The sequence below is a fragment of the Cydia pomonella genome, chromosome 3 (genome assembly GCF_033807575.1).
Source record: "Cydia pomonella isolate Wapato2018A chromosome 3, ilCydPomo1, whole genome shotgun sequence".
Taxonomy (NCBI): domain Eukaryota; kingdom Metazoa; phylum Arthropoda; class Insecta; order Lepidoptera; family Tortricidae; genus Cydia; species Cydia pomonella.
In genome coordinates this window covers 2,276,737-2,304,030 of record NC_084705.1, presented here as the reverse complement: position 1 = coordinate 2,304,030, position 27,294 = coordinate 2,276,737, and the positions used below count along the sequence as shown (strand labels likewise).

At 38.4% G+C, this 27,294-nt stretch overlaps 1 protein-coding gene across 1 annotated transcript; it reads right to left on the bottom strand.

Moving 5' to 3' along the window:
• Positions 1–11,387: 11,387 nt before the first annotated feature.
• LOC133515789 (chorion peroxidase) lies at positions 11,388–27,171 on the bottom strand. Its single transcript, XM_061848372.1, has 15 exons — positions 26,924–27,171; positions 24,834–25,007; positions 23,802–23,977; positions 22,436–22,574; positions 20,641–20,787; positions 19,174–19,347; positions 18,559–18,755; positions 18,002–18,188; positions 17,250–17,447; positions 16,800–16,944; positions 15,768–15,927; positions 14,617–14,775; positions 13,543–13,747; positions 13,087–13,201; positions 11,388–12,807 (listed from the first exon to the last, which is right to left on the bottom strand). Exons 1-15 carry the CDS (start codon positions 27,036–27,038, stop codon positions 12,738–12,740), a joined length of 2,361 nt encoding a protein of 786 aa, XP_061704356.1. The 5' UTR covers positions 27,039–27,171; the 3' UTR covers positions 11,388–12,737.
• Between the last annotated feature and the right edge of the window lie 123 nt (positions 27,172–27,294).

The window sequence follows — 27,294 nt, the reverse complement described above, 5'->3', positions numbered from 1 at the left end:
CTGTCGAACTGATCTGATGATGGAGCTGGAAGATGTGAACTGGAACTTCATGATGGAACATCGTATCATAGCTGTGTTTGGATTTGTTAGAAAGGTCATGTAATGAACTTTGACCACGATTAGGTTTCAAGGTCTGATGATGAAGCCGGAAGATAGGCACTGGCATTCCATGATGGAACGTATCATAGTCGTGTTTGCACTTGTGAGAAAGGTCACATAATGGACTTTGAACACGAAAGCGTGTTTTTCTAGTGTTTTTTAAACTATTAATTTCAATAAATTGTTTCAATTTGCGCATAGGTAATGGTTAAAATAAGGGTTCTACTAATTGTAACTAATTTCAATGATTAGACATTTTTCTCAAAAAAGTTGTCATATCTTCTATGCCTTTAGGTAACGCCAAATAACCTTTCCAGATTCTACCACCGGGCTACCTACATACCGCAATAACCAACTTTAAATCCCACAAACCAGACCACAGGAATTCTATCGTAGATCCAAACATACGTACATATATACAATACATACATAGCAAACGGGCAAAGAACCCGTCTCGTAAATCATATGCTGCCGAGCCTTGACTTTGAACCTGCACTGACGCGCTCAAAAGTGTGGACACTGAACTGACTAATAATGAATAAATAAATCTTTTAAACCATAATATAGTCAGTTCAGAGCCCCTAGTGTAAATTTATTCGAAAGCGTGCCCTGACGTACGTGTTTGCGTTAAGTCTCATTTTGTATGGGATTTCGAAACTCAAAATACCATACAAAATAAGACTTAACGCAAACGCGTACGTCACGTCTCGCTATCGAATAAATTTACACAAGGGGTACAGTTCGTCTAAACTAGTGGTGGACATAGTACGGCCCGCAGACCAGCTCCGGCCGGGGACAGGATTTTATCCGGCCCGTCGACGGTCATATGAAATAATTAGTATACCGCATTGGCCCACGATAATAGCAAATTAAAATACATTATCACTGCAATTATGGCCCTATTCTTAAATTTCTTAAACATTCTGCCCACCACTGGTTCACCCACCCAAAAGTTTACCCACCACTGGTCTAAGCTAATTTTGCACCGACTTGAATAGAACAAAGTACTACAGGAAAAACGCGAACGAATTAAGCATACCTATATGGTATGCTTAATTTGTAAGCATACCATATAGGTATAAAAAAATAAAAATTAAAATTAAAATTTAATCTGTTTATTTCAGTGTTTTTTGTTGAGGTACAGTCTGAACTGAGTTACAATCTCTATGTTTGGAGATTATCTTAACTAAGTTTAGCCTTAACTAAGTATATAATTAGCAATGAGCGGAATTCTTCATAGCAATAATCAAACTGTCAGAGGGATTGACCTAACTGTTTTATCGACTTATCGATGTTACGGAATAATATCGCATTAGGTATCCATAATCAACTTAAAAGATTATTCTGTAACATTTGACCTCTTTGATAAGCAACTTGCATGTCCGTATTAAAGTAAATCATGTCAGCGTCACATATGTCATTTATGTCACTTGAGTTTTCATGAGTGATTTCCGTGCCATGTTACTAAAATGGTTAATCCTAAAAGAAAACAATTTAAAAATTTATACAGAAAGATTCTTATTTCAGTTTCAAAGAAGATTCTTCCACAATATATTGCTCTAAATGTTACGTTCATTTACATCATAAAAGTATTTTCTGTTTTATTCTTTACTATTATACCAAAATACAGTGGCGGTCAGCTAATTAGGGACACCGTATATTTGTTTGTATGTATATCCAAAAGCCTGATTTCATTAGTTTAACTTTGTTTCGTTAAGTGACAAATTATATTTATCGATAAATCGATAAAACAGTTAGGTCAATCCCTCTGACAGTTTGATTATTGCTATGAAGAATTCCGCTCATTGATTATAATACTAATTATAACAAAATTAATTCATTTTAATCAATGCTTTCTTGAGTGTCCCCTTTATTTTATCAGGATGTTTTTCTAAAGTTTCTACTACTTGTTTGGGTAAGCTGTTCAGGATTTTAGTCAGGTATGTTGGCCAGAGCCTTTTCCCATATTCATTGTTACTTTTAGTTATTTTAAAGTATGGTTCATTGGTTAAGGTCCGGAGGTATGCATATGTATATAAGCAAGCTCTTAGTGGCGGAGAGGAAAATCTGGCGGAAGATTCTGGGACCTGTCAGAGATGAAGATGGAACTTGGAGGCGTAGGAAGAATAGGGAGTTAGAGGAGCTGGTTGCGATGCCCAGTATAATTGGCGAGATCAAAGCCACACGACTCCGCTGGCTCGGTCACCAAGAGAGAATGGGAGAGGATCGTGCTGTGAGAAGAGCGTATGTGGGGCACCCGGGTGGAAAACGTCCGTCTGGGCGTCCCAGATACCGCTGGAGTGACGAAGTCCTAAAAGACCTGTTCGCCCTCGGAACACCCAACTGGCGTGAAGTGGCGCAGGATAGAGCAGAGTGGCGCTCTCTTGTGTCAGAGGCCAAGATCCTGTTTGTGTCACTAAACCAGTGAAGTAAGTATATGGTATGCTTAATTCGTTCGCGTGGAAAAGGTGCATGATACATACGTGCATTTTTTTAATACCCGAACATGAAGTCGATTTAGTTTTTCTTTTAAACATTCCTTGACCGAAGAAGATGCTTAAGTTGCGAAGTCGCTTGAGAATACCTTGAAAGAGCCTTTAAAGAAATATTATTGGCAAAGTTGGATCCCTCCACCATAGGTCCCCAAATCCATTTTTTAACTTGTATTTGGTTTTCATTAAGGTATAGGCTTATTGTTATCCTGAGTTACTTATTTGACTAATAAACCAAGTCTCGGGGGGTTCATTTTGAATAGGCTTAAGCTAGGCTTAAGTTATACCTAATTGTTTTATATTTATTTTTTGTTGTTTTTTTTGTACGGACATTATAATTGCATTTTTTGACTAAATTATAAAACAAATAAAATAAGTATGTAAATTAATGTTAATTTTTGTAAAAGTCGAACACTTCCGTCCACAACTGTACCCGGTTGGAAGTATTCGCGGAACGAAAGTCGTGAACAAACCAATTGGCGGACTGTACCTATATTTGTGCAGCCGAAAATGATCGTATATTACACGCCGTGTGTACATTATGTACACTTGGACGTATGTACAGTTTACATGCCCTATTGATTCAGGAATACACTCGTGGGTAGATATCGATACTTTTCGTATTTCTACGAAACTGTTTCGAATACCTATTAATGTGACCTATTTACGATCTCAGATTTTCAGACAAAAGTGTCCTCATTTTCCTCTCTGAATATTAACATGATTGAAAATATTTTGACACAAATAGTTGTATATCAAATACAGCTATGCCCCTAAGTTTGATTTTTTTCGTTTTGAATTATAAGAGTAAGCAGCATTTAAAAATTGGTATGAAATCTGTTTTTCGCTCCTAATTTTTATATAATCAAAAAACTAAAAAAAGCGGCCAAGTGCGAGTCGGACTCGCCCATGAAGGGTTTCGTACCATTTATTACGTAAAATATGAAAACTAGTTACTACATCTCGTTCAAACCAATTTTCGGTAGAAGTTTGCATGATAATGTACATCATATATATTTTTTAGTTTTATCATTCTGTTATTTTAGAAGTTACGGGGGTGGGGGGGGGGACACATTTTACCACTTTGAAAGTGTCTCTCGCGCAAACTATTCAGTTTAGAAAAAAATGATATAAGAAAACCTCAATATATACCTCAATATATTTTTGTAGACCTATACATAGATACCCCCCACGTATGGGTTTGATGAAAAAAATATTTTAGAGTTTCAGTTCTAACTTTCTAAGTATGGGGAACCCCCGAAATGTATTGTTTTTTTTTTCTATTTTAATGTTTAGTATCTTAATGCGGTTCACAGAATACATCTACTTACCAAGTTTCAACAGTATAGTTCGGAAAAAAGTTGCTGTGACATACGGACGCACAGACAGACAGACAGATCCATTTTGCCATTTGGCTACGGAACCCTAAAAAGGCAAACGTAGGGGCGTAGGGGCATAGCTATGGTTAATATACATAAAATTATGTAAAAATATTTTTCAGAGAGGAAAATGGGGACTTCGTTTGTTTGGAGAAGCGGCCGTCCCCTTTCCTCTTAAGGTTCAGCCAGCAGTTTTAAGTTTTTACAATTAAAGTAATATATTCGAGGCCTTTCTCTAGAGAAAGGCCTCGAATATATTCAATAGGGAGTATTACTGCAATATTCTGCCGTCAGAGTGCAGCACTATCACGTATCTTATACCATAGAGTATCTTATACATACTGGGCCTTAAACTGTATTTTGACAAGTTTTCATAGAAAATACAATGAAAGATAATATAATAAAGTTCTAAAGGAAATTGCTAAAAGATTCGGATTCGATTCAGCGATCCGAAGGCAGTGGACCAAGCAAATTAAGTGTAGCGCAAATTATAATTTATAATCTAGATAATAGTATGTAGTTATATGTAATTATAAATTAGCACGTCAAATCTAAATTCTATAAATACTAACACTAGGTTAAGATATTTTAATTGTGATGGATTGTGGTACTGGCGCCCCCTACGCTGAGTTTCGCGTAATATTATATTGCATCGGTTTGAAACCTGATTTCTTAACTTTCGCTTAGACTTTCGCGGTAGAAAAATCACGGACATAATTAGGTTAAAATTTAGTATTTTTGCACAAAAGCTAAAAATGCTTTTAAAAATGTGCAATTTTATTTTTGATCGAACTTATCTTAAAGCTTTTGATTGAACTTAAAAGATGATAGCGATATTGAGAGGGAAAGGAGGGCGCTGGCGGTTCGCTGCAACATGTTGGCCCGCAGGTTTGCACGATCTAGCATTGAAGTAAAGATTACTCTCTTTAAAGCCTTCTGCCAAACTTTATACACGTGCAACCTGTGGGTTAATTACACGCAGCGAGCCTTTAACGCCCTCCGTGTACAATATAACAATGCGTTCAGGGTGTTGTTGGGGCTCCCGCGCTACTGCAGCGCCTCAGCAATGTTTGCGTACGCGCACACGGAGGGGTTTGGCGCGGTGATTCGTAAACGTATCGCATCACTCATGCGCAGGGTGCGCGGGAGCCACAACACCATCCTGAGGGTCATAAGCGAGAAAACGGACTGCCCCATTCTGGGACACTGGGTTCGAACGCATGCGCAAGTGCCGGGTGTTCCAGGGGGGGGGGAGGGGGGGGGGCAGATACTTAAACTAAATTATTATTATTGTTATTTATTACTTTTATTTCGCATGTACAATACTAACATACTCGTAGCTTAAGTGTTATGTAATTATTATTAATACTCACTCTATGGATTCTGTCTGAAATAAACGAATTTTATTTTATTTTTTTTTTATTTTTTTTATCGATTACTTTTTGTGAAAACTTACAGAAAAATAAATATTCAAAAACAATAGGCTTTTTCGGGCACGCACAGCTGCGGCTATGTGGTAGAGTAAGAAGGTAATATAAATATGTATTACCGTCTCAGTCTAGCAGAAAGCGATTCAGTAATAGTTTCTATTATAATGGATCTAAAACGCCTTACGTTATAAAATAGCAACTGTTTATTTATGTATTTTGCCCATGAATTAGTTAAGGGGAAAAGAGAATGTCTTTGAGAGATTGCTTTTGGGTTAGAGAATACCTTTTGGCATTAAGTTCATATTTATTCATATTTCATTGCAAATTCATATATCATTACAGAAGATAGTATAAGACATTATTCAGTAGGTACATGTTACCCTGTTAGAGCATTGCAATAATCTTAATGCTGATGGTAATTGTATTAATTATTTACAAATAATAAAAGTTGCCAAATAAACATGTTGTTATTATATATGTTTGTCTTTTGTATGATTATTCTTTTCTTTTGTGCAATAAATATTAAATGAATAACTGGTGACTCTGTGAGCTCCGCCATTTTGGATTTTTTCCAAAAAACTGAAGCGACAAAAATATATTTAATCATCGAACTCAGAAAATATTACGAGAATCGGTTGGAAAATGTGACCTGTAGAGGTGAATAACCGGAAATATTTTCGAATATTTTCGATATACGTAACCATTTTTGCCTAAGCTAAAACGGAGAACTTTACTAACGCTCGGACAAAAAGCTAAAATGGAGACTTAAGTATTTTGAAGAAAAAAATTAAATTTATCTCTGTATCACATGTGATATCTTTAACTCGTCACTTTCACTATCACAATTGACATACAACAGTTTTTTAGATTAGATTTATAAATATACGAGTATTTTGTGCCATTAGGTCGCTTGTCGCTTTCACACTAGTGATTAGCCCAGAAGTCGATTCCGATTTAACAAATTTTTACAATGTTGATCTTGTTTTGATACGTAATTTACGATCGCTCGCGCTTATTTGGTTTATTTTAAGTTATACACTACACTTTTTCTAAACGAAGCGCTGGTGGCCTAGCGGTAAGAGCGTGCGACTTGCAATCCGGAGGTCGCGGGTTTAAACCCCGGCTCGTACCAATGAGTTTTTCGGATCTTGTGTACGAAATATCATTTACGCCAATTCTCTAGATTAGTTGCCAAGCAGACCCCAGGCTCCTATGAGCCGTGGCAAAATGCCGGGACAACGCGAGGAAGAAGACTACACTTTTTCTAGATATGATGTTTTTTATATTATTCGTAGTTAGAAATAAAGGAAAATTATAGGACATTCTTACACAGATTGTCTCAGTCCCACGGTAAGCTTAAGAAAATTTGTATTGTGGGTAGTGAGACAACGATAAATATAAGATACAAACATTACAAATACCTAAATACATAGAAAACACCCATGATTCAGGAACAAATATCTGTGCTCATCAGACAAATAAATGCCATTACCGGAATTCGAACCCAGGACCATCGGCTTCATAGGCAGGGTTACTACCGAGCTACCGACACTCACTAGGCCAGATCGGTCGTCAGAATCACGGAGCTCTTTACTAGGAGAAAAAAGTGTCAACATTTCTATAATTTTTTCGATCTTTCGATTGCGTTGCCATCATACAGTCAATAAAAAATTATAGTGCAAATTAAAATCTTGGAACATTTTTTTCATCCCATTACCTAGTTTAGAAAGCGCTGGTGGCCTAGCGGTAAGAGCATGCGACTTGCAATCCGGAGGTCGCGGGTTCAAACCCCGGCTCGTACCAATGAGTTTTTCGGAACTTATGTACGAAATATCTTTCGATATTTTGCCAGTCGCTTTTCGGTGAAGGAAAACATCGTGAGGAAACCAGACTAATCCCAACTAGGCCTAGTTTACCCTCTGGGTTGGAAGGTCAGATGGCAGTCGCTTTCGTAAAAACTAGTGTCTACGCCAAATCTTGGGATTAGTTGTCAAGCGGACCCCAGGCTCCCATGAGCCGTGGCAAAATGCCGGGACAACGCGAGGAAGAAGAAGACCTAGTTTAGAAAGAGCTCCGATTCTAAGTAAAAATAACATTAGGTACAATTTCTATATATTTCTTTGGTGCGTTGCGTGCATTTGAGATGCACTGTGAGTCATATCAAGCTCGTAACATTTCAAAATCACAACAATATCAAATCCGTAAATCAGTATCGGCGTCTCAATACCTCAGCAATAAAACATTTATTATTTTTTCTCTCGATCGCTTCGAGGAATCACAAACATAATATCTGCATGTAAAAAACGTGTACATTGTCACTGATGCATGATAAACGGGTTTCTGGGAGATGGGAAGTGGACTAGGGTTGGCACGGGCCTGTGATTAAAATACTTATTGACTTATTCATTATTAAGTTATACCGTATACCAAACTCTGAAGTTCTGCGTCGCTCCGGGATGTACGGCATGGAGGCGCTATTGATGCAGCGTCAGCTCAAATGGTGTGGGCATGTTCTCCGAATGGACGATCGCCGCTTGCCTAAAGCTATATTCTACTCGGAATTAGCAGAGGGAAAGCGGAAGCACGGCGGTCAACACCTTCGATATAAGGACGTGCTAAAGCGCCACCTAAAGGCGTGTGCGATCGATAATGCTCGCTGCGAAACGGTCATCTTGGCGATCTACCATCTTCGAATCTACCAAGACGTTTGAGGAAAACCGCCTTGCGACATTAGACGTACTACGCAAGGATAGACCTAAGCCCTCCTATGTGTATACATACAACGCGGCCGGTCAACTATACTGTTGTGAATGTGAAAGGGTGTTTAAGAGCAAGTTTGGCCTGGCCAGCCACATAAGAGCTCATAAGAGGAAAAACCCTTGATTGCTGAGGTCGCCGTCATCGAAATCGATGTGGAGAACTATATTATATATTAAGTTATAAGATAAACTGACGAAAACTGTTATATTTTCACGTAAAAACACAGTTAATAATAAGTTACAACGAAATAATAATAAAAAATAAATAAAAGATAATATGACATTTGAAACTATGCAATGAATACTTTGTATGAGTATGATATTATTGTTGTTGTTGGGAGAACACACACGGCAGTGTTGGCCGAACGACAATTAGAATTGATCATGTTGAAAATTAACCATTAAAAATTGAACCGTAAACTGTAACCATCCGTTACGAATTATGGTTCAATTACTAATGGTCAAATTTACTGATACACGGCTGTAATTTTGTGATTAAATTTATAACTATATACTATTTTGGCTTTCGATATAAAAGATCGTAAAAAGAAGCTTAATTAACATTTCTTCAGTCCCTCTAAAAATGAAGTATTTAGAAATAGTAGTCGAAAATATATAATATTATTTATTCACACTCATTACTAAAAATCATTCTCTCATTTTCTGTCTGCAGATTAAGTATTTGAATGAAAGATAGGTACTACATAATATTTTTAACTATCAAAATATAGTCTGTACCTTTAAGCCTTTATAAGGCATTAGGGAATATATTTCCCATCTGGTTTTGATTGATTTTACATAATTCCTGACCTGTATGCCTAAAATAGGTTAAATAAAATATTCACGAGAAAATACTTAGCAATTTAATTGCCCACCCCTAGATTGAAACTGACAGCCCTAAACATTTCTCGTGTTGCGGTTTTTTTTTTTAGTTTTTTCTTACGGTATTTTAATGAGTATCGGTTATCTGTAATTGTTGCCATGCCGTGCTTAGTTGTCTTAAAATATGACGAAAGCGCAGTATATTTGAACCTCGATTTATTGTTAAAGACAAGATTCAAGAAAATACTTTTTTTATGATGCAAGGTGTAACAAAAATAGTGGGGATCCGTTTAAGGGCATATTAGGTATCGTGTTCTGATTAGGAAAAAGTAGAAGAAAAAAAAGAAGCGAAAAAAAAAAAAAAGTATGGGACAGGTCGTCCAAGTCGACCAACCCTCCATAAAAAAAGCCAAAACTGTATCGCGTAAAAAAAAAAATTTGCTACTTTTTCCTAATACGAGTAGGAATACGATTAGATACCGAATAAGCCCTTGAACGGATCCTCACTATTTTGTTACACTTTTTATAAGGGGCAAACGAACAGACGAATGAGGTTGGCAACCGTCAAAGATGGCGCCAGCATAGGATTTCGTTATCTCCAGGTTCGCTCTATGAGATTCTATTCTTCAATATATTCATCAGGGATCGGAACCGGTTTTTTGGAAAAACTTTGAAATAAACATATATTTCGGTTTATTTTATACTCCAAATATAGGACTCGGTTGTGTTTTTAGATAACGACTTCGTATTATTAGATTGCCCAATTAGAAATGAAATAATTAACAAAGAACGAAAAAATACCGTTTTCGTTCCCATACAAAAAATACCGGTTTCCGATCCCTGATATTCATGCTTGATATGTGATGCTGTTTCTATTATTATTATTCTAATCTCGTATCAGCACTACCCGTTTATTGTTGTAAGTTATTGGTTTCCTGCTACCCAAAGGTTGTCTGGAAGAGACCGCTTTTGAGCGATAAGACCGCCTTTTGTTACCTAATGTAATGTGTGTTCTTTTTCTGTATTCCCTTTTCATTATGTGGTGCAGTATCCAGGTCATAAAATTCCAAAAAAGTAAAAACAAGAATTTGACACAATTCTAGGGATGACAGGAAACCCTATGCTGGCGCCATCTGGAAAATTCTTCGACCGGCCAATCACATTGCCTGGTGGTAAGTAATCACCGTCTCCCATGGACACCTGCAATACCAGATGGGGTTGCAAGTGCGTTGCCAATCTTTAAGATGGGAGTTACTTATCTTGAATATTGTAATTTCAAGTGTACCTAAACTGAGGTGTTGAACTGTTGACCGAACGTTAATTGCAATTATCTAACCATTACAAATTGAACCGTAAACAGTAACGGATGGTTACGATTCACAGTTAAATTTATTATGGTATTGGTAAATAGGGAGTATTAATGCAATGTTCTGCCGCCAGAGTGCAGCAGTAGCACCTTAGTAATTAAACTGTTTGTTGACAAGTTTTCACAGATAATAAAATATGACATTGATGCATCAAGGCGGTTTGTTTACAAAGGGCCTACCGGGAAACGAGAAGATCGATATTTAGTTATCTGCCTCTTCATCGCTCAAATATGCGAGAGTGATAGAGAGGTCAGATAACGAAATTTTTGATTTGCTTGTTTCGCGGCAAACCCTTAGATTGTGGTAGTGGCGCCCCCTACACAGAGTTTCGTGTAATATTCCCTATTGCATTAACATTTCGGCCATCACTGCTAAACTGCGTCCTCGATGTTCATCACGCTGTCACCTCGTGGTTTAAAGTGGGCTCGGGCTAATTGCGGCACACAAACATGTCACCTCGCTGATGTGCACGTGGCTAATAGTAATAACGATGTAATTAATTACTTTCTCTTAGAAAACTCGAAAGAAAAAAAAGAGGAAAGTTGTAAAACAGTTAGAGGAGACGAATTGCCTGATGCTAAGCAATACCATAGCCCATGGACACCTGCAACACCAGAGGGGGTGCAAATACGTTGCCGGTATTTAAGATATGATTAAGCTCTTTTTTGAAGGTTTGAAGGTCGCCCATGGACACGTGGAACACCAGAGGGGTTGCAAATACGTTGCCGGTATTTAAGATATGAGTACGCTCTTTTTTGAAGGTTTGAAGGTCGCCCATGGACACGTGCAACACCAGAGGGGTTGCAAATACGTTGCCGGTATTTAAGATATGAGTACGATCTTTTTTGAAGGTTTGAAGGTCACCCATGGATACGTGCAACACTAGAGGTGTTGCAAATACGTTGCCGGTATTTAAGATATGAGTACGCTCTTTTTTGAAGGTTTGAAGGTCACCCATGGATACGTGCAACACCAGAGGTGTTGCAAATACGTTATTGCCATTATTTTCTGAGAATAAAGAAGAAAAAACACTACCATGTTATATGTAAGTAATCTCTTTAATTATCTGAGTAAAATCAATATCGTGGAGCTCCATTGCATTAACTTAATACCTATTCCATATAATACAACGTTTACTGAACTATTTGATTCAATATATACAAATTATAATCTTATTCATAATATTGGTAAAGATTAAGTAGAAATTATAGATACTTCAGATTATTTCATAAAGCTATGTATTGTAATGTAGTATAGGAACTTTATAGATAGCAGTTCTCCAAATCCTAGTTTATTATAAATCTATAGCCTTAACTCTTTAATTACATTGATAATAATTGATAAAATACGAAAAATACACAGTTTATCTAATATACCGCTTTTACACTATTTAATAAAATACATGAGATTAATACATTATTCTATACTTATAACGATTGAATTAATTTAATTCTTACAGATTACACTCGATTAAAATAACACAAAACACATTTGTAATATTTCGATTTCACCACTGCTCATGTACACCTAATATTTCGACTTGTGAGCTCAGTAGGCACAAGCCACCTTTGAATGTAAAATGTATTCAGTATCATGCGTCATGCACCTGTGACGTAATCAGATTAATTAATAAAATATAATAGCATTTTAAAATCACATGTTTCCACAGTTAATTTCTTCCTACATTCAAATCCATCGAACTCCCAATTCATGTATTTTTTCCGGAAAAAATCATTGAATCGGGTTCTTCGACACTCTTAAGACAAAGAAGATAAAAGACGGAGGACACTTGCTAGAGTCAAAGAAGAATTAGTTATTGATACAATTCTAATATCGTTTTGTATATCTCAAACCCCACTGTCGGGCACCAGTGGGATTCTAGATTGGAAAGGAAAAGAAAGGAGCACAAAACGATAAAAGCTTTGTGTCACAACAAATCAACATTACAGATAAATCATTGTAATCAGCAAACTTATAACATTTTAACGGTGTTTTAAAAGGTTGCATGCAAAATTGGTTGATTGGAATCGCTTTTAAAACACTGTCAAAAAGTTGTAAGGGGAAAAAGAAGATGTTAAAATAGGTAGTCGAGGTTTGAGTCTAGCAAGTGTGAAAGGAAATAAAGAAGCATAAAGAAATAGTGTAAGAGGATGTTGAAACCGTTTTGAAGAAACCAACCATGACACACCAAGAACAGAGGAAGAAATCAAAGCGTACTTTAATGATGTAATTAATTTTATAATAACAGGAGTTCTATGAGTACACTTTACATATAATGAATTCAGCACTGGAGACGTTCAACGTTTCAAGCTGACATTTATATTAAAAACACTAAATATTGGACGTTGATCATGAAACATTTGATGTTCCAGAACTTAAGAGCTTATAACTAAATATCTCTAAATCTGCTGAGGTCCACTGTTGGAATGAGTGGGCTATCGCAAAGCACCGGCTCGTTTCTGAAAATAATAAAATAGTTAAGTAGGACTATTGGGAAACTTCGTGTAGCTTAGAATTTGGGCCACCATATTCTTGAAGAATTTTAAATATCTCAAGTGAGCACATTGTAAATTTAAAACGTGTTTCTACAACTTATCAATAACTTTAATTGGTTACTAGAAGTACTAGAGTTGCAAAGTTGATTAACAACTAATTTGTTTAAAGGAGTATACTTACTTTACAAATGTGATACATAAAAGTACAGAGCCTGCAAAAAATCTCAATTCTTATTAACTTACCCTGGTAAATCTGCCCTTAGGAAAGCACTCGGAGGTTGCGAGATGAGCTCAATTCCATCTTTGTTGTCGCATATGATTCTGGATAGGGTAACCTTCTTAATTTGAGCTAGTTGACCTGGAAATAACACATAAATATATTTTTTTGTTAGCTATACCGACACTTTCTTGGACAACGCTATACTTTAGTCTCTGTTCCTGACCGAGATAATAATATCACACTGTATAAAGTTTTACTTCTGGTTTATTTATAGACCTAGCAGTCTTCATCATGGGAGAAAGTATCGCTTCACTAATGAACACACAGAGCTTTCTCTGGAAATAACTACACTGAGGATTTCAAACCCGTTAATACCTACCATCCGTTACGCATCTATCAAATGTATCTCATGATTAGAGTACAGAAATATTTCGTATTTATATACACTTATTATATGGATTCAAAGTTTCCATGATTACTTGGAGTGAAAGCTCCAGGGTTGACATCAGGCCCATGCTCATAGAAGTAGCGGTCTCCTTTCTTCATTCTGGAGAACTGGTCAGCGATGATGTTGGCGAAAGTCGCTCCCACGACGCCGCCTTCCACTGGTTCTTCAAGTAGACCGCCGATCCAGAGGTCGATGTCGTCAGGGCTTGAGTAAACGGAGGACAGACGGTTTGCCGCCTGGATAATACATAAATGTTCTTTACATTAATTTGACTCGTTTGCCCGAAATAAAGAAAAACATGTCTACCTACATATAACAACCATTAAAGAGAAAGTAAATAGCTTCTCAAAGAAATATAATAAAAGGCAAATCATGTGAACCAACTTGCTAGAGATATATTAAACGACAACAGTAACATCACAAGACTAATAAGGTGGCAGATCTTGGAACTAGACCAGAGAAAATGACCCACCCCCTCACTTCTCATAAAGGAATTGTGGTTAATGGACCACCACCTGGAAAAATTAATTTATAGATACATACAATCTGATTATGGCTGAGAAAGCCGATGGCAGATGAAAGTAAAAAAAAAAAAACATTAATTTGACTTGAAATCGCATCCGGTCCTAACCAACTAGGAGGAAACTGGTAAGTCACCACAGGGCTTTAATCCAATGAGCTCGCGATAGCTGCTGTATGCTCGGACGCCGTAGTCACAAGCCCGCTCAGTATTGATCACTATGTGTATCTTAATGGAGTTGCATTGCAACAGATAGCAAAGTTAAAAGAACTCACGCTAGGAGGAAACTGATTGAAGTCACCATAGGGCTTTAAACCAATAAGCGTGCAATAACTGTTGTATGCTCTGACGCAGTAGTCACAAGCCCGCTCAGTATTGATCACTATGTGTATCTTAATGGAGTTGCATTGCAACAGATAGATAAGTTAATAGAACTTACGCTAGGAGGGAACTGGTTGAAGTCACCATAGGGCTTTAAACCAATGAGCTCGCAATAACTGTTGTATGCTCTGACGCGGTAGTCACAAGCCCGCTCAGTAAACCACTATATGTATCGTAATGGATTTGCTAGTTAATAGAACTCACGCTAGGAGGAAACTGGTTAAAGTCACCATAGGGCTTTAAACCAATGAGCTCGCGATAACTGTTGTATGCTCTGACGCCGTAGTCGCGTGCGCGCTGAATGTTGATGGCTGCCAGATCTAAGCCGAAGGGGTTGCCTCCGTGGAACAGGTAACGGGTTAACTAGGAAGAAAACACACCAGATTAGAAAAAGTTAATTCAAAAGTACACAACAGAGATAGTACTGAACATAAAATAGGTATGTTCAGGTTTATAGATCGTGTCATTCACGAAGACGCCTGCCTTGACTTGTAATGTCATGTTATCAAAGGTTAGATTTGACAAATCTGCGTGTCATCGTGGATGACACGAACTATATAATTATAAAGCATAACAAAAGACACATGACAGTAAGGGTTTCTTTTTATGTGCGTCGGTACGGCAACTTATATCTAAAATTTGGATGCGCAGCTGAATTCCTAAATGTCATAAACTAAATGTCAATTTTAAGGCTCCGTAGATTGGTATTCTTCTTTCACTATCACCGATCGTAAGAGTGAGCGAGATGGATGCGCGTGCTCGGGATCATGGATATCATGTTATTGAATTTTAATTTGTTTTTAGTTTTAACAAAAAACTAATCGATGAGTTCCCTCAAAAATACAAAAACGCATTTTTAGAAGCAATTACATACTTTTAGCTTTTGTGCAAGTACGAGTAACAACAATAAGCTTGTTCTCCTTGTCCTTTTCCCATTATTTGGTGTCAGCTCTCCTAATTAAATTTCGCCAGGCTTCTCGGTCCTGGCCTCCTGGGACACCTGTGTCATCTCAGGTGGGATTTGTGCTGCTTTCAAATCCCTCTTCAACAGTGAAGCCAGCCAGTCTTGGGTCAGTCAGTCTTGGGGTCAGGCAGTGGGTGAGTCAGTCTTGGGGTCTTCCTCATCGCGATTGTATCCAGCGCCTTGCAAGTCATGTGTTCGAGCTCTCGGCGCAAGACGTGCCCAAACCATCGAAGTAGCTTACGGTTAGTTTTCGGATAAAGGTCTAACTTTAAAACTACCACGGAGGTAGGAGTTACGGATGTGGTTTCACCACCGGCCCAGATTAACAAAAATAATCTTTATTTAAAATTTAATATAACAAATACAGTAGGTTAGCTCAATCAGTACTCACAGATTCCGTGACGAACGGATCGACAGCTTGCATGGGCTGCCAGGATAGTCCCGTCAGCGCGCGGTCTAGAAAAGGTCGCAGGCGCAGACGCGATGGTTGAAACATCACTTCTGGAAGCGAAATCGTTTCGTATACGGTGCCTTTTGCTGGGCTGGGAATCCTGGAAGTCATTGAATGTATGCTAGTTAATCCACGGCCAGTTAATAAATATAAGATTATTTAATACATGGAACACCCCCAAAATAGCACAGGGGAGCGAACATTTGAATTGTATACCTGATTGACTTAGCATTTTTAAGTATAAAATAAATATTATAGGACATTATTACACAAATTGACTAAGTCCCACAGTAAGCTCAATAAGGCTTGTGTTGAGGGTACTTAAGACAACGATATATATAATATATAAATATTTATAAATACTTAAATACATAGAAAACACCCATGACTCAGGAACAAATATCCATGCTCATCACACGAATAAATGCCCTTACCAAGATTTGAACCCGGGACCATCGGCGTCATAGGCCCTGCCCACCCTACCCACTAGGCCAGACCGGTCGTCAATTAATAAGAAGTAAATAATGAGGAATAAACCCTTTAAACCTGGACCTAAAGCCACAACTGCCATTACTGTGAAGTCAAATGACATTTAAAGAGGCAAAGAACATGTGACACTCCATGCAACTCCAGGCTCCCATATAGTGGACGCCCGTAAGTTTGTTACCACCAAAGAATTGACTTGGGTTGGGAAGTTATATTATTGTTTATTTTGGTGGGATGTTCTCTTTAACAGTTAATATCAGCATATATAATATTAAAACAACCTTTTTAATGTGGGTACATAAAACCCTTACATCAGTTTTGTATCCACGACGAAATGTCCAAATCTCATGTCAGCTGTAGCGAATACCGTAGTTAGCGCTGGATTGGTGTGAGAGTCGTGCAACGTGGAGGAGTAGCCACCAGCCGGGGACAGCCAGGACGACTGGATCAAACAGGATTCAAAGGAAAACCCATGTATACACTTACACCAGATTCCCATCCACGACAGAGTGTCCGAATCTCATAGCCGCAGTAGAGAATTCCGTGGTAAGCGCTGGATTGACATGAGAGTCGTATGATGTAGAGTAACCACCAGCTGGGGATAGCCCGAACGCCTGGACTAGACGTGGACCTGGAATGGGATTAAGTAACCATTTCATTCAGTGGTCAATTAACAAAAGATAACGGGAAGATTAGGTAAATAATTAGTCATCGAAACTTTTTTCAGTGTTTTTTGGTTCTCAATTTTAAAGGACAAAAAAAAACATAGTAAAAGTGATTTTCTGTGCACTTTGGTACATTTGACTAGACAAAATACACTGATAGGTCTAGCCTGTATACGTCCCACCACCAGCGAATATAAAAAATATGGCAAATTGAGCAATAAAGAAGAAGTAAATTATTCAGAAGGGATTTGAAAAAAAAAAGTAAGCATACCTAACAGCAGCGGCAGCCATTCATTATAAATAATATGCTGGAACTCCGCCTGCAGGATGCGCCTGGCTTCCAAGAACACCGTATCCCCATCCCAGTCTGGATTGAACCTGGACAAGGCCTGAGCCACGCGGTTGTGTTCTCTGGTGAAGATGGTGTGGAGAAGGGTGAGAGAGATCACTTGGTTGCCGTGGTTGTCGCCTGGAACAAAGCCAATGTTATCTTTGTACCTGCTTTATTCACCGTTGATCTGGCTTAACCCTTCGCATGACTATCTCGTTAGTGCGAACGAATCTAAACGTATTGTAATAAACAATCGCTTTCAATTCATGCGCCCTCATCAGATCTTACACATAAAATTTTCACTTTTTCTTTTAGTTCAAATTAATTTTTCCTCACAACCCACCCAATAGGACAACTTAATACAAAAAATTAAATCGTTTATGTCCAATGTTTTAAGAGCAGTAAAATTGAGTCAGAGCATCAAATTTAGGGTCGGCTAAGTGCATGTAATACCTCTAGAGTTGCAGGCGCCATAGGTTTCTTACCTTGTTTTAAACCGAAGCGTTATTTAAAAAAAAAAACTGTTAGTAAAGTACATGAAATGAAAAAGTTTTGTTTCAGATAGAAACAAATGGCTGCTGGTATACAAGACATCAAATTCTATAAGAGGTACGCGTGTTGTCCCAATACTTATAAGCACCATAGCTGCGACGTTTGGTGTCTGTACTAGAATAAATCAGTATATGCGTCACCTGACTCAAAACAGGCCGCCCCTTCGTTGGTAGTCACGCACTCCTCTCTCCTAGTCAAAGGAGGAAGAGGCCTCCCGTAGTCGTTGAACGTGTTGAGGAAACCGCCAGCTGCTCGAAGCAACCCAGGCTTGGAACGAGAGTTTCCGTACAGCTGAGATAGGTCTGCATAGTGGGTGGCGCCGTTCATCTAAAAAAATATTAGTGCTACAGTCGTCCACAGTCGTTCCTTTGGGACACACTGGTACCCAAGTGAAGTATTATGGAGTTTATCTCCAAAGTTTCAATGGAACCACAAAAAATAATTACAAACAGATCACCTGACGGGAATATATCATCGTGGTCGGCAACATCAGAAGATCTGTAATGTTCCGATCCGCAAAGGATCAAATATTTATTTTTAATTTTACCATTGGTTCTGGATGCATTTTTAGGCCGCTACGTTGGAGCTCAAGTTTCACTGCGGATCAACTATTATTGTAAAACTGTCAGGCATGTAGGCTGACAGGCTAAAGAGGGACGTTAAAAAAAGCTTCTGTAGACAACAATTGTCAAGATACCTGTTTAGCATAGCCTACAGAGCAGTCGCTAGCAGGAGCCAGCTGGGCTCTGACGAAGTTGAGGCATGTATGACGGAAGGTCCCGTAGAATGCATCATCAGGGGGGGCGTCGATAGGTGCGCAGCCCCAGTGCTGTTGATCTTCAGGAAGTGGGACCTCGCCATCGCCTGCACAGCAGGAGATCGCGCTTCCGTTTCCTGTGGATAGTGGAACTTTGAATAAGATTTAAAGGAACTCTATGAAGATGAGGTTGTAAGTGTTGTTTAGATGCTTCGCGTCGAGCAAACTCTAACTATTCGAGTGATAGGAAGAGGAAGAGCCCTCTGACTCTTATTATTTATTTATTTAAACTGTATTGTTAATACAAAAATTCTCTACCAGTCAACCATTGAGCTAAAGAGACATGAAAAAATGGTGCAAGGATTATCTTATCATTTATCATGGTTCCTCCTTTGCTTTGATCATATCCTGATTTTGGTTCTAGGGCCTTTTTCTGACTTATCTCCTCTACTTCGCACGTTTTTCAACATCCTCTCTTATAAGACCATTGGCAAGTATGGCATCCCTCGCACTCACACGTCCTGAATATTCGCATAAAATGATAGTATACATTACCGATAGTAAACACGACGCCGGCACTAACATCGTGCGCTATGAACTGCCCAAACTGCATGAACATGAGGTTGTGGGTGTTACTTGGATGGTTGGCATCTAGGAGCAAACTCTGGCTGACCACTCGAGCGCTTGGGAGGGGAAGACCGGCGGTAGAGGCTCGCATCGCCCAGATTCCTGTGAAAAAATATATGACTCATAACTGTGAAAAAATATATGACAATCGTTTATCGATTAATGCGTTCATGGTTAGCTGGGCGATGACGTTATTTTCAAATTTTTCGCATCATTACGAGCAACATGATGTAAGCATGATGTAAGTATAACATTTTGAATATGGAAGGTAGAGGCAAGGAATGGAATCTCCATAGCCGAAACTGTTGCAAAAGTGTCCAGCTTTCAGCTATAAATAATAGTCCCAAATCTCTCCAGAGTAGCAAAGAACCTAGGCGTTATTGACTAGATTTTTTTTCAAATATTCTAGGTAGGTAATATGTGTTTTGATTACCTATACCTATTTATAATATTTTGTCCGGCATTTTTGGTATATGGAGATTCTATTCCTTAACTCTTCCATAATTATGAAAATGTGCAACAAACGACACCACGAGGCTCTTTGAATAAGTTAGGAAAAACTTAGGTTTAGGAAAAACTTTGTTCATAAAATCTGAAAAGTGAACTAAAAATTGGAAGACCTAACCCTCGTTTTGCTAGAATTTATAAAATAACATTTTTCATTGGGAAACGCGACACAAGAATGCATATAGGAGATTAGGCAGGAGCCGAGTATTTTTGAGTATTGGTTATAGTTTGTCCGCTTTTCTAAGATTAAGTACGCCATAATACTACGACGAACTTAATCTTAGAAAATCGGACAGGCTATACCCGTATACACCGTGTTTTTATTGAATTCCGTTAACTTCGGGGTATCGGTAAGTACGTTTAAGGAAACTAAATGGCATAATTAATTGGCAAATTATTTTTTTTTTTGCTATTTTATAATTATTTTTATTTTTATAAAAAGTAACTAAATGTTACATTTAACTCAACCAAACAATTGAAAACTGTGACATATCAATGTCATTTCGAACATCGATCATCCGAGATACTACTTTACGTTTAGGAGAAAATGTATGAACTTGTACTGAACACTAATTAATATGTAAACAGGCCCTAAGGCAAGTGTACACGCTCGTAAGGGCATTATAAGATAAAAATGAATTATTGATTATCTCCGAAATTGAGTTAATTAGAATACCGGTGTCTTTGAGAAAGTTACTTAATTTAAGCTCAGGGATGCACCCTTGAAATTAACGCAAATGAAAACACGGTGTATATAGATGTATGTATATGTATGCGTCGTTAAACACAATTTTGAAAAGCATAAAACATATTTACTGGCAAATTATTATATTATTTATTTTCACATTCTTGAAAGTCTCAGTGTTACGTCACATTGCAATTGATTACCATCACTATAATCAGGTGGCAGCAGTCTCTCGTATTCAGTATGTACAGCGCCTCTGGTGGGGAATTCGGGGTTGTTGCACTCCCCCTCAATACTGCGGTAGCGGCTGGGTGGGCTACGGCATGATGGGGGCGGCGGGCAAAATGGACCTAGAGGAAAATCAAACGTTTGACAGAGATGACATCAGTCTGTGAGATTTATTTTTTAATGTTCGACTTCATATACATGGAGTGGCCATATAGTATTACTGTCAGAGGGTGTCAACTGTCAAGTCCCTGCAAAGTTAGAAGCGTTCTGGTCACTATGGGAATGACCACTTAGGCCACCTTTAAGCGCACTTAGCGGTCGCCACAGGTCGCCACCTTCTTAACTTGTCATTATTGTCATATGGTCCACGTTCTGATTAGTCAACATTCCTATATTGCCACCTCCCTATCTTGTCTACGTTCCTATATGGTCCACAATGGTAACTCATCCACATTCCTAAATGGTCCACAGCTAATTCGTCCAATTTATACAAAAATTTCGACAAAATGGAATATAGGATTGTATGCCGATTGCTGACGACATGGTATTGTGGACGATTTAAAAAGATGATGAAATAGAATTGTGGTCTGAGGTTCTGAGCCCAAAAGATCAATAGTGTTCGGGATACTAGCAGATTTAAAGTCTATTTTTTATCCCGTAGATTAAAATGACATTTCATGTGTTGCTAGTTTTTTACGTCTTATAAATAGTGATGTGCTACAACCGGTACTAACCGAAAATAAACTATTTGGAGTTTCTTATATAGGCATGTAACACCATTTTGAGGTATTTAGAAAGTTTGTATCCAGGTCTATAGACAATATTTCTAATATTTAAAAGCGATTTTATTGTAAGATTAACAGTCACCTCGAAGCTCATAATGCAATTTTTAAATGTTTGACTGGATTAGTTATGAGTAGATTTTATTTATTTTTTACTTCCTATCATGTAGTGAGTAGATTTCATTCATTCTAAAATTAATTTTATATTTACTTATCGGTTATTCATAAACCGAAATCAAAGATCAGCACTATTTGTTTTAAGCTGGTCACATTATTTCTATGTTTGACATTTGTGGTTGTCATTTAAGTCTACGGAATAAAAAAACAGGATTTTACATTTATAGGTATACCAGTTCGTTTAGTTTACCCCACTGTATCTCTCCGCATACTTTCAGGTAAATATGTACAAACTGATATGTAATCAAAATAAATCTATATGTACATAAGGTATTATATTATCTTCATATTTACTCGATATTTTATGTGGTATGGTAAATATGACTATTTAAATCATTGTATAAATAAAGTCATTGTATACTTATTGCGACATTTAGGTAACATATTGAGTAAGAGCTGAACCCATTATTTTAAAGAGTTTTAACTAAAATAGTTATGAATGCGAAGTATCATGAGAATTGATTTAAAGTCGTATTTAAAGGTCAGGCCGGATGCGTGTGCGTAGACGCGTTGTAATATAAAGGTCCTTATAAGAAACGGCACACCACTTGCGTGACATGTGCGTACACGGCTCAAACATTTTAGCGCTTGCGCACGTGCACGTCAACGCACATGCAGCCAGTGTGCTCAGCTCTTTGACGGGTCAAGTTGTTATATGAGGTAGACGAATTATTCCTTATTCTTGAACCGTTTTAGTAACATACCACACACACACTTTGCACACATACTTACTCGTCATTTACCATCAGGTGAAATTGTGGTATTTGTGGTCAAATGCTTGTCTTTAAAAAAAAAAAAAAAAAAGTCTTACCATCCGTGTTCCCAGTGAGTCCCAGCGCCAGATCATCGTCGGAGAAAGCCTGCCGTGACTTCAACTCCTGCGCAGCGAACAAGTTCAGCAGCGCGCCCAGCCCCAGTTTTTCTGCTCGATCGTCGTATGTCATTACAGACTGGAAAATAATGATTATTCAATTTATAGAAATACAATAAGCATTTTTTTTATACTACGTCGGTGGCAAACAAGCATACGAGCCGCCTGATGGTAAGCAGCCTCCGTAGCCTATGTACGCCTGCAACTCCAGAGGAGTTACATGCGCGTTGCCGACCCTAAACCCGCCCTCCCTCGTTGAGCTCTCTAGCAACCTTACTCACCGGCAGGAACACATCAACACTATGAACCCTTAGTCATACCTAACGAGAATATATAGGTCATATTGAACGACTTTTACTTATCAATAAAAGAGATTGGCTGCACACTTCGACGGATAATATCTCGAAGTTTTCTATACCAGAGTCAGTAATATTTCCTTAAAGGTGATTTTGGAACAAACGCACGGTCGAGTATGTTGGAAAATTTATTGGGTATAGTTGTGTTTAAGGTAGGTGTAATTATCTCTATAAGCGATCTTGCTCCAACTAACAATAACTTAACAAATACCAAATAACTGATGCGTGAAACTTGGCGCAGTACTATTAACCAGTACATAAATAAATATTTATTTACTTGAAACCTAATAGATAGATAGATAGATAGATAAAATCTTTATTCAACCACAACTTACATGCTTTGCGACACAGAATGCCGCCGCAGAATGTGACACAGAAAGAGCCGTAATACAGAATGTGAGACTTACATTAAATTACAAAATAAAACTTATTTTAGGTTTGTAACAGTTCCATTAGGATTGAGCCTCTGTTTCCTGAACTAGGCCAAAGCCTGTGACTCAGGATTCAGTGATTCCTCCGGAGAAATTGGTACAGGTTGTTTTGTGAACTTAGGTACTTTAAGAAGAAATGAAAACTTAATAATAATACTAACAAGGAAAGGTACCCAACCGTCCGGCTCCGATTTGATCTATATTTATATATGTTATAGAGTAGTCCAATATAACATGCCGGTCTTTCAACAGCTTCATGGCCTCGCTGAGCCATTCTGCAAGCTTCTGCCTTAAAGTCATGTGTGATGACTCCAGTCATTTTAGGGACATGACAAGAACAAACGCTCAGATGATCTAGATTCTCCAGATAAACTAGGCACAAGCAAGCTCAGTCAGGGGCAAATACGCCCATTGCCCCGTGCTTACCTTAGCCGGCCTAGATACATGATGGCCTTCCAGAGGCCCTTTCCTCTGATCTACGCAGTTGCCCCCGTGGACAGGACCTTTAAAAAAACTCACCAAATGATGCGCGAAGCTTGGCGCAGTGCTATTGACCAGCACATGTGGTCGCTCTTTCAACAGCTTCACGGCTTTGCTGATCCATTCCGCAAGCTTCTGTCTTGAAGCCGTGTGTGCTGTCTTCACATCTTCAGCTGGTACTTCAGTAGCTGCACGGGCTCTTAGGTCGGCTTCGGCTGAAATAAAAACGGGCGTTTATATTTTTAAGTACTCTGCTACTTTGTTCTTACACTTCTTACTCCCGTTCTCTATTCTAACTTACCTCCTTTGAGGATTAATTGTACGTTACCAAGTGCCTATTATCTTATGTCGTCAACTAGTATTTATATCGTACTAGTACTCATCTTTCAGTATTCCTATGACAGTAGTAAATAAACTAGCATGAACGTGTTTAAAAAAATCATGAGTTGAGGCCTCAAAACTAGTTTCCTCTATTTTAAAAACTTTCAGATTGTCCCATACCAGCCGGTAGACTATGTGACTGTGTGACAACGTGTGAAGCAGCAAACTCCATGCAGATCCCTCTAGCCCGCTAGATGGCACAGCGGGTTGCTGGCTCCAGGTCTTCTGTGGGCTGGGAACTGAATCTTAGGCACACAGCGTAAGAAACGGGGACAGAAATCGGGGGGACGTTCGTGGTTCTGGTCGTGCCCTACACATACTAGCATGTAGACTCCCAGTGAAGCAGCAGACTCCGAGCAGATCCCTCTGTCCTGCTAGATGGCATAGCGGGTTGCTGGCTTCAGGTCTTCTGTGGGCTGGGAACTGAATCTTAGGCACATAGCGTCCGTGGCGGGGACAGAAATCGCAGGGACGTTCGTGGTTCTGGTCGTGCCCTACACATACTAGCATATGTAGACTCCCAGTGAAGCAGCAGACTCCGAGTAGATCCCTCTGGCCTGCTAGATGGCATAGCGGGTTGCTGGCTTCAGGTCTTCTGTGGGCTGGAAACTGAATCTTAGGCACATAGCGTCCGTGGCGGGGACAGAAATCGCAGGGACGTTCGTGGTTCTGGTCATGCCCTACACATACCAGCATGTAGACTCCCAGTGAAGCAGCAGACTCCGAGCAGATCCCTCTGGCCTGCTAGATGGCACAGCGGGTTGCTGGCTCCGGGTCTTCTATGGGCTGGACACTGGATCTTAGGTACGCAGCGCCCGTGGCGGGGACAAACATCGCAGGGACTTTCGTGGGTCTGGCCATGCTCTACACATAAAAATATATTATTAAAGGATATTACTACACAAATTGACGGAGTAAGCTCAACAAAGCTTGTGTTGTTGGTAGTGTTGGTACTTAGAGAACGATATAAATATGTACATAAATACAGAGAAAATACCTATGACTCTGGAACAAATATCCGCGCTCTTCACACATATAAATACGTGTACCGGAATCTAGACCTAGGACCATCGGCTTTGTAGACAAGGTCACTACCGATTTATGTAGTTACGATAGGTCGTCAAATTACAGTAAATCCTACTACAGGACTAACTCGAATACAAAATGTTGTGATCTGTTATGTTTATGTATTGTATGAAGGTTGAGGGAGGCGATGGCTGAGATACGCGTCATACTCGTGAACGGGTGCTGTTTGTGGAGACTGGTCTGTTTAAGCTAACTTTATTGAGTATATAATTACAGTGAGACACCTCATTCGGTTCTCGTATGTTTCTTTTATCCTAATGAATGTTTTAATTATACGGAATTTTGACTCTTAGAGACTTTATACATCTCTAGCGATAGTTTGATAAAATTCATTTAGTTCCGACATTTAGAGATATTTACACCTCTAAATAACTGCAACACAGAGCTTAACTCAAAAAATCTTTTGAATTTAAGATTAGTAGTTGAGTTTAATATTATGTAAAGTGATTTTTATTAAAATAAACAGCCTAAACTTTTTTTTTCAAATTGACATGACATGAATCAATAGTAATTATATTAAAATTAACTATAAAGTATGTACAACCGCTTCTTAGAGCAAACGATAGCCCTCACACTAGGTCGAGCCTGTGTCGTGAGGATACGGTCAGCAATACAAAGTATATAAAAAAATACAGTTACCTTGTATGCAGCGAATACTGTACGAGTATTAACTACATTTTGTGCCTACACCAGTGGCGGATCGTTCAAAGAACTCGATTCCCACCGGCTTGACTTATATCAGCCCGTTGAGTACTTTCACGATCAGTTCATGGAGAAAAGGAAAGCAAAATTAGCGCCGGGTTCCCTACGAATATTTGTGACGCGCCGCCACTGGCCTACACTGAAATAATTGTTTGCATAAAAGTAACAAAATGTGACGTTTGAGAACGTCACAACGTGCTTATATCTTTATACGAATAACCTGTCAGAGCATCCTTATGGCAAGCGACAATTTGGTACCTTTTTCTTGAGACCGTCACAAATATCCTGTAACTATTTTTTTTTCTTCCTCGCGTTGGCCCGGCATTTTGCCACGGCTCATGGGAGCCTGGGGTCCGCTTGACAACTAATCCCCCGCATTGGCGCAGGCACTAGTTTATATCCTGTAACTACTGACACAAAAATTGGGACATGCAAACTACGAGTAAGTGTTACACCAGCAAAAGTTTTTTTTTTTATATGCTATGTCGGAGGCGAACAAGCATACGGCCCGGTCAGTTTATTCCAGCAAAATCGGTTTTAGGATATTGATAAAAATGTACTTCTTTATTAGTTTATTACTATAACCTATTAAAGTTCAATAATTTTTTGAATTACTCAATGACTTCGGCTAATTGTTTTTTCGGTGTAGGTAAATAAGTCATTAACATTGCCTGTAAATGAGACAGAGTTTCTTGCGGGTCCCATATTGGGATACCCTCCTCCAATTGAGGGGGGATTTAAATCTTCTCGGGTTAGAGGTGTAAGGTTAGAGCCGGCGTAGCTTTATTTGACGTTCATAAGCGCATCAATTGTTATATGCCTTGAAAAATAAACTATATTTATCTTTAGGTTACTTAGGTTTTTAAATATCACTTTTATTACAAAACATTTTTATTCTGAGTACTTGGAAAACTACTCAGAATAAAAATACAAATACATTTCACGCATTTCATGTAATTCTTTAAAATATTATTTTTAAATCATAACCTCACCTTTGTTACCATGTGGTACTAATCTCGCTTTCCTATGGTCTTGACTCACTATCTCATTTGGACACACCACCACAATATAGAAATACACGTACAAAACAAATTTGAACAATTCCATACTGGCCACTAAACTTAAAATTATTCGAAATTCAAAAACACATTATGCGATGCGCACCGTGTTGAGGCGGTGGTGAAAATGAAAGAATAATTCATAGCGATATTTGAATTTAGAAATGAAAACAAATGAGGGTAGATACGAAATACATATCACTGATTAACTTGAGATCTGTACCCCTAGTGTAACTTTGATCGACATCATAACGTGACGAACGCGTTTGCGTTAAGTCTCATTTTGTATAGGATTTTGAGGTTCC

What these genes read in the sequence shown, in the direction of transcription:
- LOC133515789 (XM_061848372.1), bottom strand. Translation starts at nt 27,038, where the DNA reads ATGGAATTGTTCAAATTTGTTTTGTACGTGTATTTCTATATTGTGGTG. An exon ending in ATCCGTTCGTCACGGAATCT is followed by an intron (nt 14,776 to 15,767) that starts GTGAGTACTGAT and finishes TTTTCTTCCTAG; the next exon opens with TTAACCCGTTACCTGTTCCA. An exon ending in CTAAGGGCAGATTTACCAGG is followed by an intron (nt 12,808 to 13,086) that starts GTAAGTTAATAA and finishes TATTATTTTCAG; the next exon opens with AAACGAGCCGGTGCTTTGCG.